Genomic DNA, 11,528 nt, shown 5'->3' with positions numbered 1-11,528 from the left:
CACAGAAATTAACAGACGATTTCTACACACAATACTCTTCAGCACTCAGCGGTCCCGTTCTGTGAGCTTGTGTGGCCTATCACTTCGCAGCTGAGCCGTTGTTGCTCCTAGACGTTTCCACTTCACAATAAAAGCACTTGACCGGGGCAGCTCTAGCCGTACAGAAATTTGACAAACTGACTTGTTGCAAAGGTGGCATCCTATGATGGTGCCAAGTTGAGAGTCACTGAGCTCTTCAGTAAGGCCATTCTACTGCAAATGTTTGTCTATGGAGATTACATGGCTGTGTGCTCGATTTTATACACCTGCCAGCAACAGGTGTGGCTGAAATAGCTGAATCCACTAATTTGAATGGTTGTCCATATACCTTTGTGTATATATAGTTTAGTTCCTACATGATAGGGCTTGCTTTGTTATCCAACTGATCGTGTGTCCTTTATGTCATCCTGTGAACCCTGTTCATTGCTGCTCGCAGCTATATTTTTGGTTCTGTCTCCACTTGTTGTAGTGTGGACAGTTACCACACCACTGATATTATCTGAGTATTTCCCAGGTAATGAAGAAATTATGTAGTAACCAAATACACAATTGCTAACTTTCTGGTTCCGATTTACACGTAATGGTTATTTGAATGAATCCTGAAGAAAATAACAATTATTGGTAAGCATTGTGTAATTACCATTTTACCATGCAATTTCTCAGTCCCAGGCAATTAGCATACAGTTCATTTGAAAAATATTCTACGGTACTTTTGTATACTTTTTAGCCAGTAGTTCTGAAAGTAGCACTCATGGACCAAAAGTGGTCCCCACACATTGTGTACTGTCATATACAGTATGTGAAGATACAGTGCATTCGGGAAGTGCTCACCCCTTGACTTTTTCCACATTTTGTTACTGTAGAGCCTTATTCTAAAATGGTTCAAATATTTGTTTTCCCTCATCAATCTACACACAATACCCCATAATGACAAAGCAAAAACAGGTGTTTATGTTTGCAATTTGCAATGTTTGCAAATGTTTAAAATGTTAAACTGAAATACCACATTTGCATAAGTATTAAGGACTTTACTCAGTACTTTGTTGAAGCACCTTTGGCAGGGATTACAGCCTTGTGTCTTCTTAGGTATGATGCTACAAGCTTGGCACACCTGTATTTGGGGAGTTTCTCCCATTCTTCTCTGCAGATCCTCTCAAGCTATGTTAGGTTGGATGGGGAGCGTTGCTGCATAGCTATTTTCAGTTCTCTCCAGAGATGTTCGATCGGGTTCAAGTCCGGGCTACTCAAGGACATTCAGAGACTTGTCCTGAATCCACTACTGCGTTGTCTTGGCTGTGTGCTTAGGGTCGTGGTCCTGTTGGAAGGTGTACCTACGCCCCAGTCTGAGGTCCTGAGCAGGTTTTCATCAAGGATCTCTCTTTACTTTGCTCCGTTCATCTTTGCCTCGATCCTGACTAGCCTCCCAGTCCCTGCCGCTGAAAAACATCCCCACAGCATGATGCTGCCACCACCATGCTTCACCGTTGGGATGGTGCCAGGTTTCCTCCAGATGTGACACTTGGCATTCAGGCCAAAGAGTTCAATCTTGGTTTCATCAGACCAGAGAATCTTGTTTCTCATGGTCTGAGAGTCCTTTAAGTGCCTTTTGGCAAACTCCAAGTGGGCTGTCATATGCATTATACTAAGGAGTGGCTTCCATCTGGCCACTCTACCATAAAGGCCTGATTGGTGGAGTGCTGCAGAGATGGTTGTCCTTCTGAAAAGTTCTCCACAAAGGAACTCTGGATCTCTGTCAGAGTGACCATCGGGTTCTTGGTCACCTCCCTGACCAAGGCCCTTCTCAGTTTGGCCCGGGAGGCCAGCTCTAGGAAGAATCTTGGTGGTTCCAAACTTCTCCCATTTAAGAATGATGGAGGCCACTGTGTTCTAGGGGACTTTCAATGCTGCAGAAATCTTTTGGTACCCCTCCCCAGACCTATGCCTCGACACAATCCTGTCTCGGAGCTGTACGGACAATTCCTTCGACCTCATGGCTTTGTTTTTGCTATGACATGCACTGTCAACTGTGGGACCTTATATAGACAGGTGTGTGCCTTTCCAAATTATGTCCAATCAATTGAATTTACCACAGGTGGACTCTAATGAAGTTGTTGAAACATCTCAAGGATGATCAATGGAAACAGGATGCACCTGAGCTCAATTTCGAGTCTCATAGCAAAGGGTCTGTATACTTATGTAAATAACGTATTTCTGTTTTTAGAAATTTTTTATACATTTGCAAACATTTCTAAAAACCTGTTTTCGCTTTGTCATTATGGGGTACTGTGTGTAGATTGATGAGGAAATACATTAATTTAATTCATATTAGGATAAGGCTGTAACGTAACAAAATGTGGAAAAAGGAAAAGGGTCTGAATACTTTCCAAATGCACTGTATGTGCCTCAGGTAATTTCTCTCTCCTTTCCTCGCGCTGCAACCGCATTGGAAAACGCTGGGCAGGCCTCGTTCTAGCTGTCACTCAAGTGCGAGGGGCTGAATCTCATTGGAGAGAACTTGAATTACTAGTGGGCTGGCCCATGTGGGGGGAAATTGAGAGAAAATGGAGTGGCTCAGCTTCAAGAAAACAGTTGGTTTCAAACTAGGGATTTCGTGGCTCGTTGAGGTAAAACAGTAACTCTGCTAATAGATTATCCATGTATGAACTACACAGACACATCCAGCCCAAAGCGGGAGGTTTAAAAAATTATTTCTTAAGTCGCCAAAGTACAGGAGCATGTCTTAAAAGTAAACCATAGCAATTAAGTGTGATTTCCTACACAACCATTACCCTGATTATGTGGTACTACCTTTGAAAAAATATCAACATGTGTTCACTATACAGATCCACCATACTGCTCAACCAGTTACCTCAAACCAACTCCTGGGCAAAGAAGTCTCCTTCCAACTGAAATATAGCCCTATTGAGTAATGGCATACTTTATTCTTGGTTAATAGCTGAGCAATTTCTCTGACATTTTCATTGGAGCCCAATTACCCATAGGCTTATGGTGTGAGGCTATCACAGTTAGTCAGCCCTGGATATTTCTGGAAGTTCATGCTGGCTACACAATCATGCCTGACTGTATTTCACTCTCTCCAGTTGAGCAGATCTAGGAATGCATGTGGAAAGGCCCCCTGGAATGAACTCTTACTCAGAGTAATCCATCAGATCATGTCCACAGCGGTGCTGTGGGGCTATCTCAGAACTTGTGCAAGTCACTCAATTATCAGTAACTACTTGTAGCTCCATTACTTCTAGCCAAGGCTTGTGACACTAGCAAGATACACTTTAATTTGGAATAGATCAATCTGAGGTAAGTGAAGGGTTTCCAAAATGTTTGGCAAGGGAAACTACATCTTGTGCAATTAGCTACATAAATTATATCCTAATTGATTTGTCCTTCTTGTTCTTTCAAGTTACATATGACTTGGATGAGCGAACCTTTGAATGTCCAATGTTTTTAAGTATTTACAGATTTTGGAGCTGCCTTCTAAGACATTCCATCCCTTGACTATGTGGAAATATGCACTAGTTTTAAAGAGCCTTCTGCTCAGTCTCAGTAAGGTCAGGCTAGAAAACACGCTCATTATTCATGAATGCCTCACCTCCTCTCGGAGTGTACGGTGATGTTAACCAGGAGGGTCACATTGGAGGACATGCTGCTGCGGAGGCTGTGTGAGAGCAGCACTGGGCCTTTAATCATTGGATTAAGCACATCCTGTGTCACATGAAACCATTTTAACAAGGAGAAAAAGCAGAGCTGTTCGTGAATCGTGTCACAACAGCTGCCAGTGAACATACCCCCTTTTAGTGTGAGATGGAGTCGATTAGAGGGAGTAAAACAATTGTTGGCCTTGCTAGCATTTCCTTGCCTCCATATAAAATTAGTTATTTTTTCCCCAGACCTGTGCCTCAACACAATCCTGTCTCGGAGCAGTACGGACAATTCCTTCGACACCAAGACTCTTCCTAGAGCTGGCCGCCTGGCCAAACTGAGCAATCTTGGGAGAAGGGCCTTGCTCAGGGAGGTGACCAAGAACCCGATGGTCACTCTGATAGAGCTCCAGAGTTCCTCTGTGGAGATGGGAGATCAATCAGGCCTTTATGGTAGAGTAGCTAGATGAAAGCCACTCCTCAGTAAAAGGAACGTCAGCCCGCTTAGAGTTTGCCAAAAGGCACCTAAAGGACTCTGACCATGAGAAACAAGATTCTCTGGTCTTATGAAACCAAGATTGAACTCTTTGGCCTGAATGCCAAGCGTCACGTCTGGAGGAAACGTGGCAGCATCCCTAAGGTGAAGCATCATGCTGTGGGGATGTTTTTCAGTGGCAGGGACTGGGAGACTAATCAGGATCGAGGGAAAGATGAAAAGTACAGAGAGATCCTTGATGAAAACTTGCTCCAGAGTGCTCAGGACCTCAGACTGGGCCAAAGGTTCACCTTCCAACAGGACCACGACCCTAAACACACAGCCAAGACAATGCAGGAGTGGCTTCGGCACAAGTCTCAATGTCTTTGAGTGGCCCAGCCAGAACCCAGACTTGAACCCGATTGAACATCTCTTGAAAGACCTGAAAATAGCTATGCAGCGACGCTCTCCATCCAACCTGACAGAGCTTGAGAGGTTATGCAGAGAAAAATGGGAGAAACTCCCCAAATCAGGTGCCAAGCTTGTAGCATCATACCCTAGAAGACTCCAGGCTGTAATTGCTGCCAAAGTTGCTTCAACAAAGTACTGAGGAAAGGGTCTGAATACATATGTAAATGTGATACTTAAGTTTTATATTTGTAAGAAATTTGCAAACATTTCTAAAAAAACAGTTTTTGCTTTGTCATTATGGGTATTGTGTGTAGATTGAGAGAAAAAATAAATAAAATAAGACTAACGTAAAAATGATGAAAAGGTCAAGGGGTCTAAATACTTTCCGAATGCACTGTCAGCCATCTCTCACACTTGCTTTTCCAACTGTTATTTCCTCAAGTCACAAGGAGAGTAACATGATTCATAGTGGTCATATTCAAACAAATGTATCTGGCTGAGAAACCATGCAGGGGGACAGGTTTTAGGAGTTGGCCTATTACCATCACATCTTCTCTACCATCTTACCTTCAGCAGGAAAAAAGTAACCTTTTCGGACTTATTCGAGACCCGCCCCGGATACGGAGAACTCTGAAAATGAGCCTTAAATCCTGTTCAGCAAACTTTTAATGGTGCATTCAAACCAAAAAGCATGTCCGATGCAGCGTTAGAGAAATGATCTGTAAAAAATGTAAATTAGCATAGTACAAAAATACTCATAAAAAATCTGTCCGTTTAAGCTGACAGATGTATCTCAATCCACCGATGTCACATTTTATGCATCTGTGCTGAAAGGTGACAGAGCGGTTTGTCAGGCCATGAGACATCCCAAAAATTGGCATTCTCAGTCATCTGTAGCGTCCGGTTAGGCCTACTAACTATTATGACCCCTTTATGGAAAAATGTAACTCTCACAGTGGTGTTCTTCCTTTTGCTCTACGGCCCCCACAAGCGTCTTGGGACTCGTCTTCAGTCAATCTGCAAACTTCTGTCTGTTGCATCCAAACAGTTTGGGCTACACACTAGGTGAGACAAACACATCAGCTGTTTTGTTCTAGGTCGCCTATTAGGCTCAAGACTCAGCTTAAGGTCCTCCGTAACAATTTAAGAAATTCATGTAAGTATACATGGGTTCTCTAAATAAAAAATAAATGCTTCCTGATCTTATATCTCGCAGATTTTAATTTAACAAGGTAAGTCAGTTAAGAAAACATTCTTATTTACCATGACAGCCAAACCCTAACCCAGACGACGCTGGGCCAATTGTGCACCGCTCTATGGGACTCCCAATCACGGCCGGTTGTGATACAGCCTAGAATCAAACCAGGGTCTGTAGGGACACCTCTAGCACTGAGATGCAGTGCTTTAGACTGCTGCGCCACTTGGGAGCCACAGATTATAGGACAGATACTTCAGACCAAACCTATATATTTTGGGAGGGGGGGGGTAAACTGTTCCATGTAGTGGATCTGTTAATGAATAATAAAAAATACGCATCAGTTTGTCTGGTTTGAATGCACCCTAATACAGCCCTTTTAACTTTGGCATTCATAACACTGAGCTTTCTTTTGAAAAATGGGAAAACCTGGTGCACACACAGTGAAGGTCTGGACAAAATAATTGATTTCAAAGTAGTATAGAGTAGACAACACATTAAGTTCATCACCTTGGCCCTCCATAGTGATGGGATGATAGTATTGGGAAATATAGACAGCGTCTGATCACACAGATGGTATGCGATTTATTAATTTCTTTACAATAGGCAGCGGTAATAAATCCACAGACAGTCCATAAAAGCTTCCAGCCTGGACCATCCTAATTGGCTTTGGCGCGGAGCTGTGCCCTCTTGCCCGTGACGGCCTGGAAACCAGCCTTGATGCTGGCAACGGAGCAGCGGGAGTGGCATGTCTCGCACTGCAGGAAGTAGAGTCGTGTGTCCTTCTGGAGGATGGTGTCGGGGGAGCGGCATGTATGGCACGTCACATACTCCTCTGTGAAGAGGGAAAGAAACACTGGCGTGAGACTGGGAAGTAAAGCTAATTTATCGAATTAATCTTAACAGTAAGTTATTCAATATGCAATAAAAGAGCCTACGCTACGAATTGACATAACATGATCTCTGGAGAAACATCTCCAGCAGGTCTGGTTATGAACATGGCTTGCGAGCAATGTTGCATCCCTATCATATTAAACACATTTTTGTAAGTACAGTAGATAAACACCATCCTCTCATTTGCAATTATATGATTAACTGAAATCTGAATTATATCAATTAAATAGAGATGTGTACAAAGGTAGGACAATTGTCAACACAAACACTTACTAATATATCTTCGTAAGACATTCTCTATCTGTTTCTGCTGGAATCGTCCTTTGATGATGAGCTGATTAGTTCCGTCTATAGAACCACTGTTGCAATAAAAACAGTTTCATCCATGAATCCATAGCCTTCTTACACTCATTAATTTAACAATTATTTTTTAAGCATGATAACTGTTTTTCTTCACTTGCCAACCCAAACCGTACCTTGTTCCAAGCTCAGCCAACAAGAAGGCCAGGAGATGTTTTGGCTGGCGATGCAACCTGTCAAGAAATTAGCAAATGAGGGTAAGGGAGACTAATGAGCAAAATAATGAGATTCAACAAGTGAGAGTGAAAGTCAAAAACTCCACATCTCTAAAAAAAGGCAACAGGGGATCTCTGGGTACTGGCATATACGGTTGGCCGGTACCCAGATTTTCATAGTCATAACGTTTCTGTACCATACATTGGGTATACGGTATTTCCGGAACGGCACACAAGGGGCGCTATAAAAAAAGAGAACTTTAAATAAATTGGAACAGGGATCTTGATCCAGTAGGGATTTAATGTAGCTTGATCTTGACATCTAGTCACTTAGCTAGCAAGTTAGAAAACCAAATGCATTGCTGGAGCCCTGCGCTGGATATTATTTGACATCTTAGATTTCTTAAAGTTATAACGTATAGTTATAAGCAGTGGCATAATACTGTCTGTATTTTGAAATACCCCGGTATATCGCCCAAGCCTAGTGGCATATCATTCTCACAGTTTGCAGATGTCTGTGAAGTTAACGAAGGAGGACTTCTTGGTGCCCACTCGGACCACCTGGGGAGGCTTCATGACAAACTTCCTCTTCTCCCCAGCCACCATGTCAGGGTTCTTCTCCCGCATGATGTTGAAGACGCGGTTCAGCAGCTATAAGGGAGGGAGATGAGTCAGCCTGGATTTTAGGATGAAATACTTGGGAAACACCACAAAAAAACATTCACGTCAACAAGACGTGACCAGTTAATTTTCTAAATGAAGATATGACTAACCATTCCTTTCTTTAAGGTCATGATGACCAGGTGTCTTGTCCTACATCTTAGGTCTCTTATGAAAATGTTCAGTTGGTAATAACTTGGGTGTAATATTCCTCTAAAATCTTAAAAAGTCTCTCTTGACCCAGACTTAGACTGTACCTCGTCATATGTGTAGTCTCTCTCTGAGCCCGCCCACGCAGGGCCCGACTGTGTGCTGCTGAACGTGATGTCGTCAGTGTTCTTTCCATCTTCATCTTCCTGGGCTGTAAACCACAAGGTATGACAGACCAAAGGTCAGTTTGCATGCTGGTTGTATTAATTAAACTCATTATAGCTTTTATCCAGCCTGTAAATTTGGTACACTCACCATCATCTTTGATTTCCATGTCGTCATCCATGTCGAAATTCACAGCCTTTGACTTCCTTTTCTTTTTTCCTAGTTCTAACATCAAGTCGTCCTCGTCGTTGGTTTCGGAGGGCTCTGCCTCAATTTTCAGCTCCTGTACATCGACAGTTTTGCAATACAGTCAATTTAATACATACTACAATGCCATGCCACAATAGATACACGGTATAATAGAAACATAACATTTTTACTTTCTACATATGCAAGGATATATCTTATCCCTAAATATGAGACATGAAGTGGACAAACTACAAGGTTGAAAGGAATCCATGTTGTAGATAAGGCAACAAACATCATTTAATAGACGCTCTTGTGAAAACGTGTTAAAAAAGAAGGCAACAACCTACACACTAAGGTCCACTGGCCAGCTCTCTGGACACTTGACCTAAAACGTACCTTCATTCCATCCTCTACGTCATTGTCAAATGTCTTTGCTTTCTTCTTTTTCTTCTTCTTCTGGTTGAAGAAATTTAAGTCGTCCAGGTCATCTGAGATTTCTGGAAAACAAACAAACCAAGACCAAAAAGTTTTACTTACAACAGGTCTTAGAAAATTCTGACTACATGCAAACTCACCCTTTAGGTTTATATTATGTTAAGGTCTCGCCTTCCTCACCTTTCCTCCTTCCCTCATCCTCATCAAAGTCCACCTCTCTGTCCTCTCCTCCATCCACCTCCACCTCCTTCGTTTCTGGCTGTGGAGCATCCTCACTGGCACCGTCCCCTCCTTCTTCATCCAACATGAAAGGCTTCTTCTTCTTTTTCTTCTTCTTGGACATGTTGGGGTCAAATATCATCTGCAAAGCACAAAGCACAAAGCCAAAAGAAAAGTGTTACAAATGGCTGACCCCTATGACACTGTCAGTATTACATCTTGCAAATATATCTAGTTTAAAAAGCCTGTTGGAAATGACAAATATTGGCAGATTATGTGTTCCTAGTCAATGTTGCATCATGATAAGGAATTAATGTGTAATGTTAGCTAGCTTGCTGTCAATATGATAAAGAACAGCTGTCAGTAACTAGTTGGTATTTCACAAGTCTGATTGTGCATTTTCACTTGAAAAATTAATTGGTATATACAGCCTGACGTTAATGCCTCCAAAATCTTGTAAATGTTCCTTACAAGCCAGAATATTGAATACAATTACATTTAAACTCTGGCTCCCGAGTGGCACAGCGGTCTAAGGCACTGCATCTCGGTGCTAGAGGTGTCACAACAGACCCTGGTTCGATTCAAATCAAATCACATATTATTGGTCATACATTGTCATACAAAAAGCCTTTTGGAGTTTTTTATTTATTTAAATGTTCTATTGGGCAAATCTTAACTTGCATTTAAGTCAGATTTTCACTTAGTCATGCATTGATGTCATTTTTGTCGCGAACGTTGTCGAGAACGCGATGTCGCGAACGCTCTTTCCGGTGGATTCCTGGGCATAACGCAGCAAACAAACAGAGGTATTTGGATATAAAAAATATCTTTATGGAACAAAAGGAACATTTGCTGTCTAACTGGGAGTCTCGTGAGTGAAACCATCCGAAGATCAAAGGTAAATGATTAATTTGATTGCTTTTCTGATTTTCGTGACCAAGTTACCTGACGCTAGGTGTTCTTATTGTTTTGTCGAGCGATCGATAAATTTACACAAATGCAAGTATTGCTTGCGCTGTAAAGCATAATTTCAAAATCTGAAACGACAGATGGATTAACAAAAGGCTAAGCTGTGTTTTGCAATATCGCACTTGTGATTTCATGAAATTATATTATTTAAATAAATACTTCCTCCACTGGTTGTCTGAGGTTTTCCTTATAGAGTGCTGGTAGGTATATGGTTAGGCACAGAGATAGTTAGATTTAAACTGGACATTTTGTTTCTCTCCTCAGTAACTATTGAAACAAGCAATATTGACAAAAATGTCATTGAAATCAGGGGAGGATGGAGAACAAAAACATGTGTATATATTTCTTTATCCTCCTGATTCAGAAAATACTATTTGTATTGTCATAACATGCTTTGTTCAATAGCTAGTTAACGAGAGAAATCGAATATCCAATGTAAAACTAATTTTACATCCGTACTCTAGATAAACAATCCTTTCTTTGGATATTTTGTCTCACATTTTGAGCAGCTAAATGACAAACCGAAGAGATAACCGGTAGTTTAAATGTAATTTTATTCAACATTCTGGCTTGTAAGGAACATTTAGATGATTTTGTAGGCATTACCGTCAGGCTGTAACTACTATAAAGTAATTAGTTGTGTTAGCTAAACAATGTATCCAATTCCTTAGTGGAGCCGTATATGCTCATATTTAAGATGGCAACAACAATTAGACTGTTGACCATATGGATGGAAACTAGCAACGACGAATCACTTCCATTCGAGCACACATTGACGAAATGTCTGTTCGCTAACTATAGCAGCTAGCTAGCTATTGCATTGTCAACCACGAAACAACCACTAACAGCTGACGACTGCTTGTCAATGTCAGCCAAATTAAATTGAATCAGAGACTTTCACACAATGCCAAATAGTTCGCAAACTACATAGCTAGGATTTGACTATTTTTTTTCGAAATGAAGCAGCTAAGGGGTGGCTAACGTTAGCCAGTAGTTAGCTAGCTAGCTTACTGCCTCATGTCATGCTCACACATGTGTAGGCCATAATGACGTTTCTCATGAAGACGAATTTACAATGGTAAATCACTATATAAAACGGGATTAGTTACCTCGTCGTCTCCAGACATGTTTCCAGACTATGATAACGATTAAAATCCCGTGCAGTATGTGTTTTAACCAACCAAATCATTCAGTTTCGGGTTTCTTGCATCAGCTACCGGGCACTAGAAGATGCGCAAGCGCAGAAGTTCCATCTTTCATGCGCATGTGTAGAAATATCTACTGGGATATGTTGTTTTTGTGCTCCACCTCAACCTTTAGGTCAATGTCAATATCTACGAAGATGGAACACCTGCACACAATAGGCTTTAAAGCAAGTACCTTTCACAAATGATGCATTACTATTATTTCTAACTTTTTAACTATTTATTTTTTAAGCCACAATAAAAATCTTTTCCATAGTTTTCTTTGCATACTATTTATATTTACTACTGTATTTATATGTACAGAGCCTCCATTGAGATCCAAGGTTCACAACATGTATTTAATGCATGTTA

The 11,528-nt window shown here is 41.3% G+C and overlaps 1 protein-coding gene across 1 annotated transcript; it reads right to left on the bottom strand.

The window, feature by feature from the left end:
- Positions 1-6,336: 6,336 nt before the first annotated feature.
- Positions 6,337-11,225, bottom strand: eif2s2 (eukaryotic translation initiation factor 2, subunit 2 beta). The gene is made up of 9 exons (XM_039015136.1): positions 11,082-11,225; positions 8,965-9,145; positions 8,746-8,846; positions 8,311-8,443; positions 8,103-8,206; positions 7,688-7,836; positions 7,147-7,203; positions 6,944-7,029; positions 6,337-6,611 (listed from the first exon to the last, which is right to left on the bottom strand). The coding sequence occupies exons 1-9, from the start codon at positions 11,097-11,099 to the stop codon at positions 6,436-6,438; spliced, it is 1,005 nt and encodes a 334-aa protein (XP_038871064.1). The 5' UTR covers positions 11,100-11,225; the 3' UTR covers positions 6,337-6,435.
- Between the last annotated feature and the right edge of the window lie 303 nt (positions 11,226-11,528).

Source organism: Salvelinus namaycush, chromosome 2 (assembly GCF_016432855.1).
Source record: "Salvelinus namaycush isolate Seneca chromosome 2, SaNama_1.0, whole genome shotgun sequence".
Taxonomy (NCBI): Eukaryota; Metazoa; Chordata; class Actinopteri; order Salmoniformes; family Salmonidae; genus Salvelinus; species Salvelinus namaycush.
Note: the sequence above shows the minus strand (reverse complement) of the source record. Positions and strands in the feature narration are given on the sequence as shown.

Coding starts and splice junctions, on each gene's coding strand:
- eif2s2 (XM_039015136.1), bottom strand. Junction 8,847..8,964: donor GGATGAGGGAAGGAGGAAAG/GTGAGGAAGGCG, acceptor TTTGTTTTCCAG/AAATCTCAGATGACCTGGAC. Junction 6,612..6,943: donor TGTCTTACGAAGATATATTA/GTAAGTGTTTGT, acceptor CCCTCTTCACAG/AGGAGTATGTGACGTGCCAT.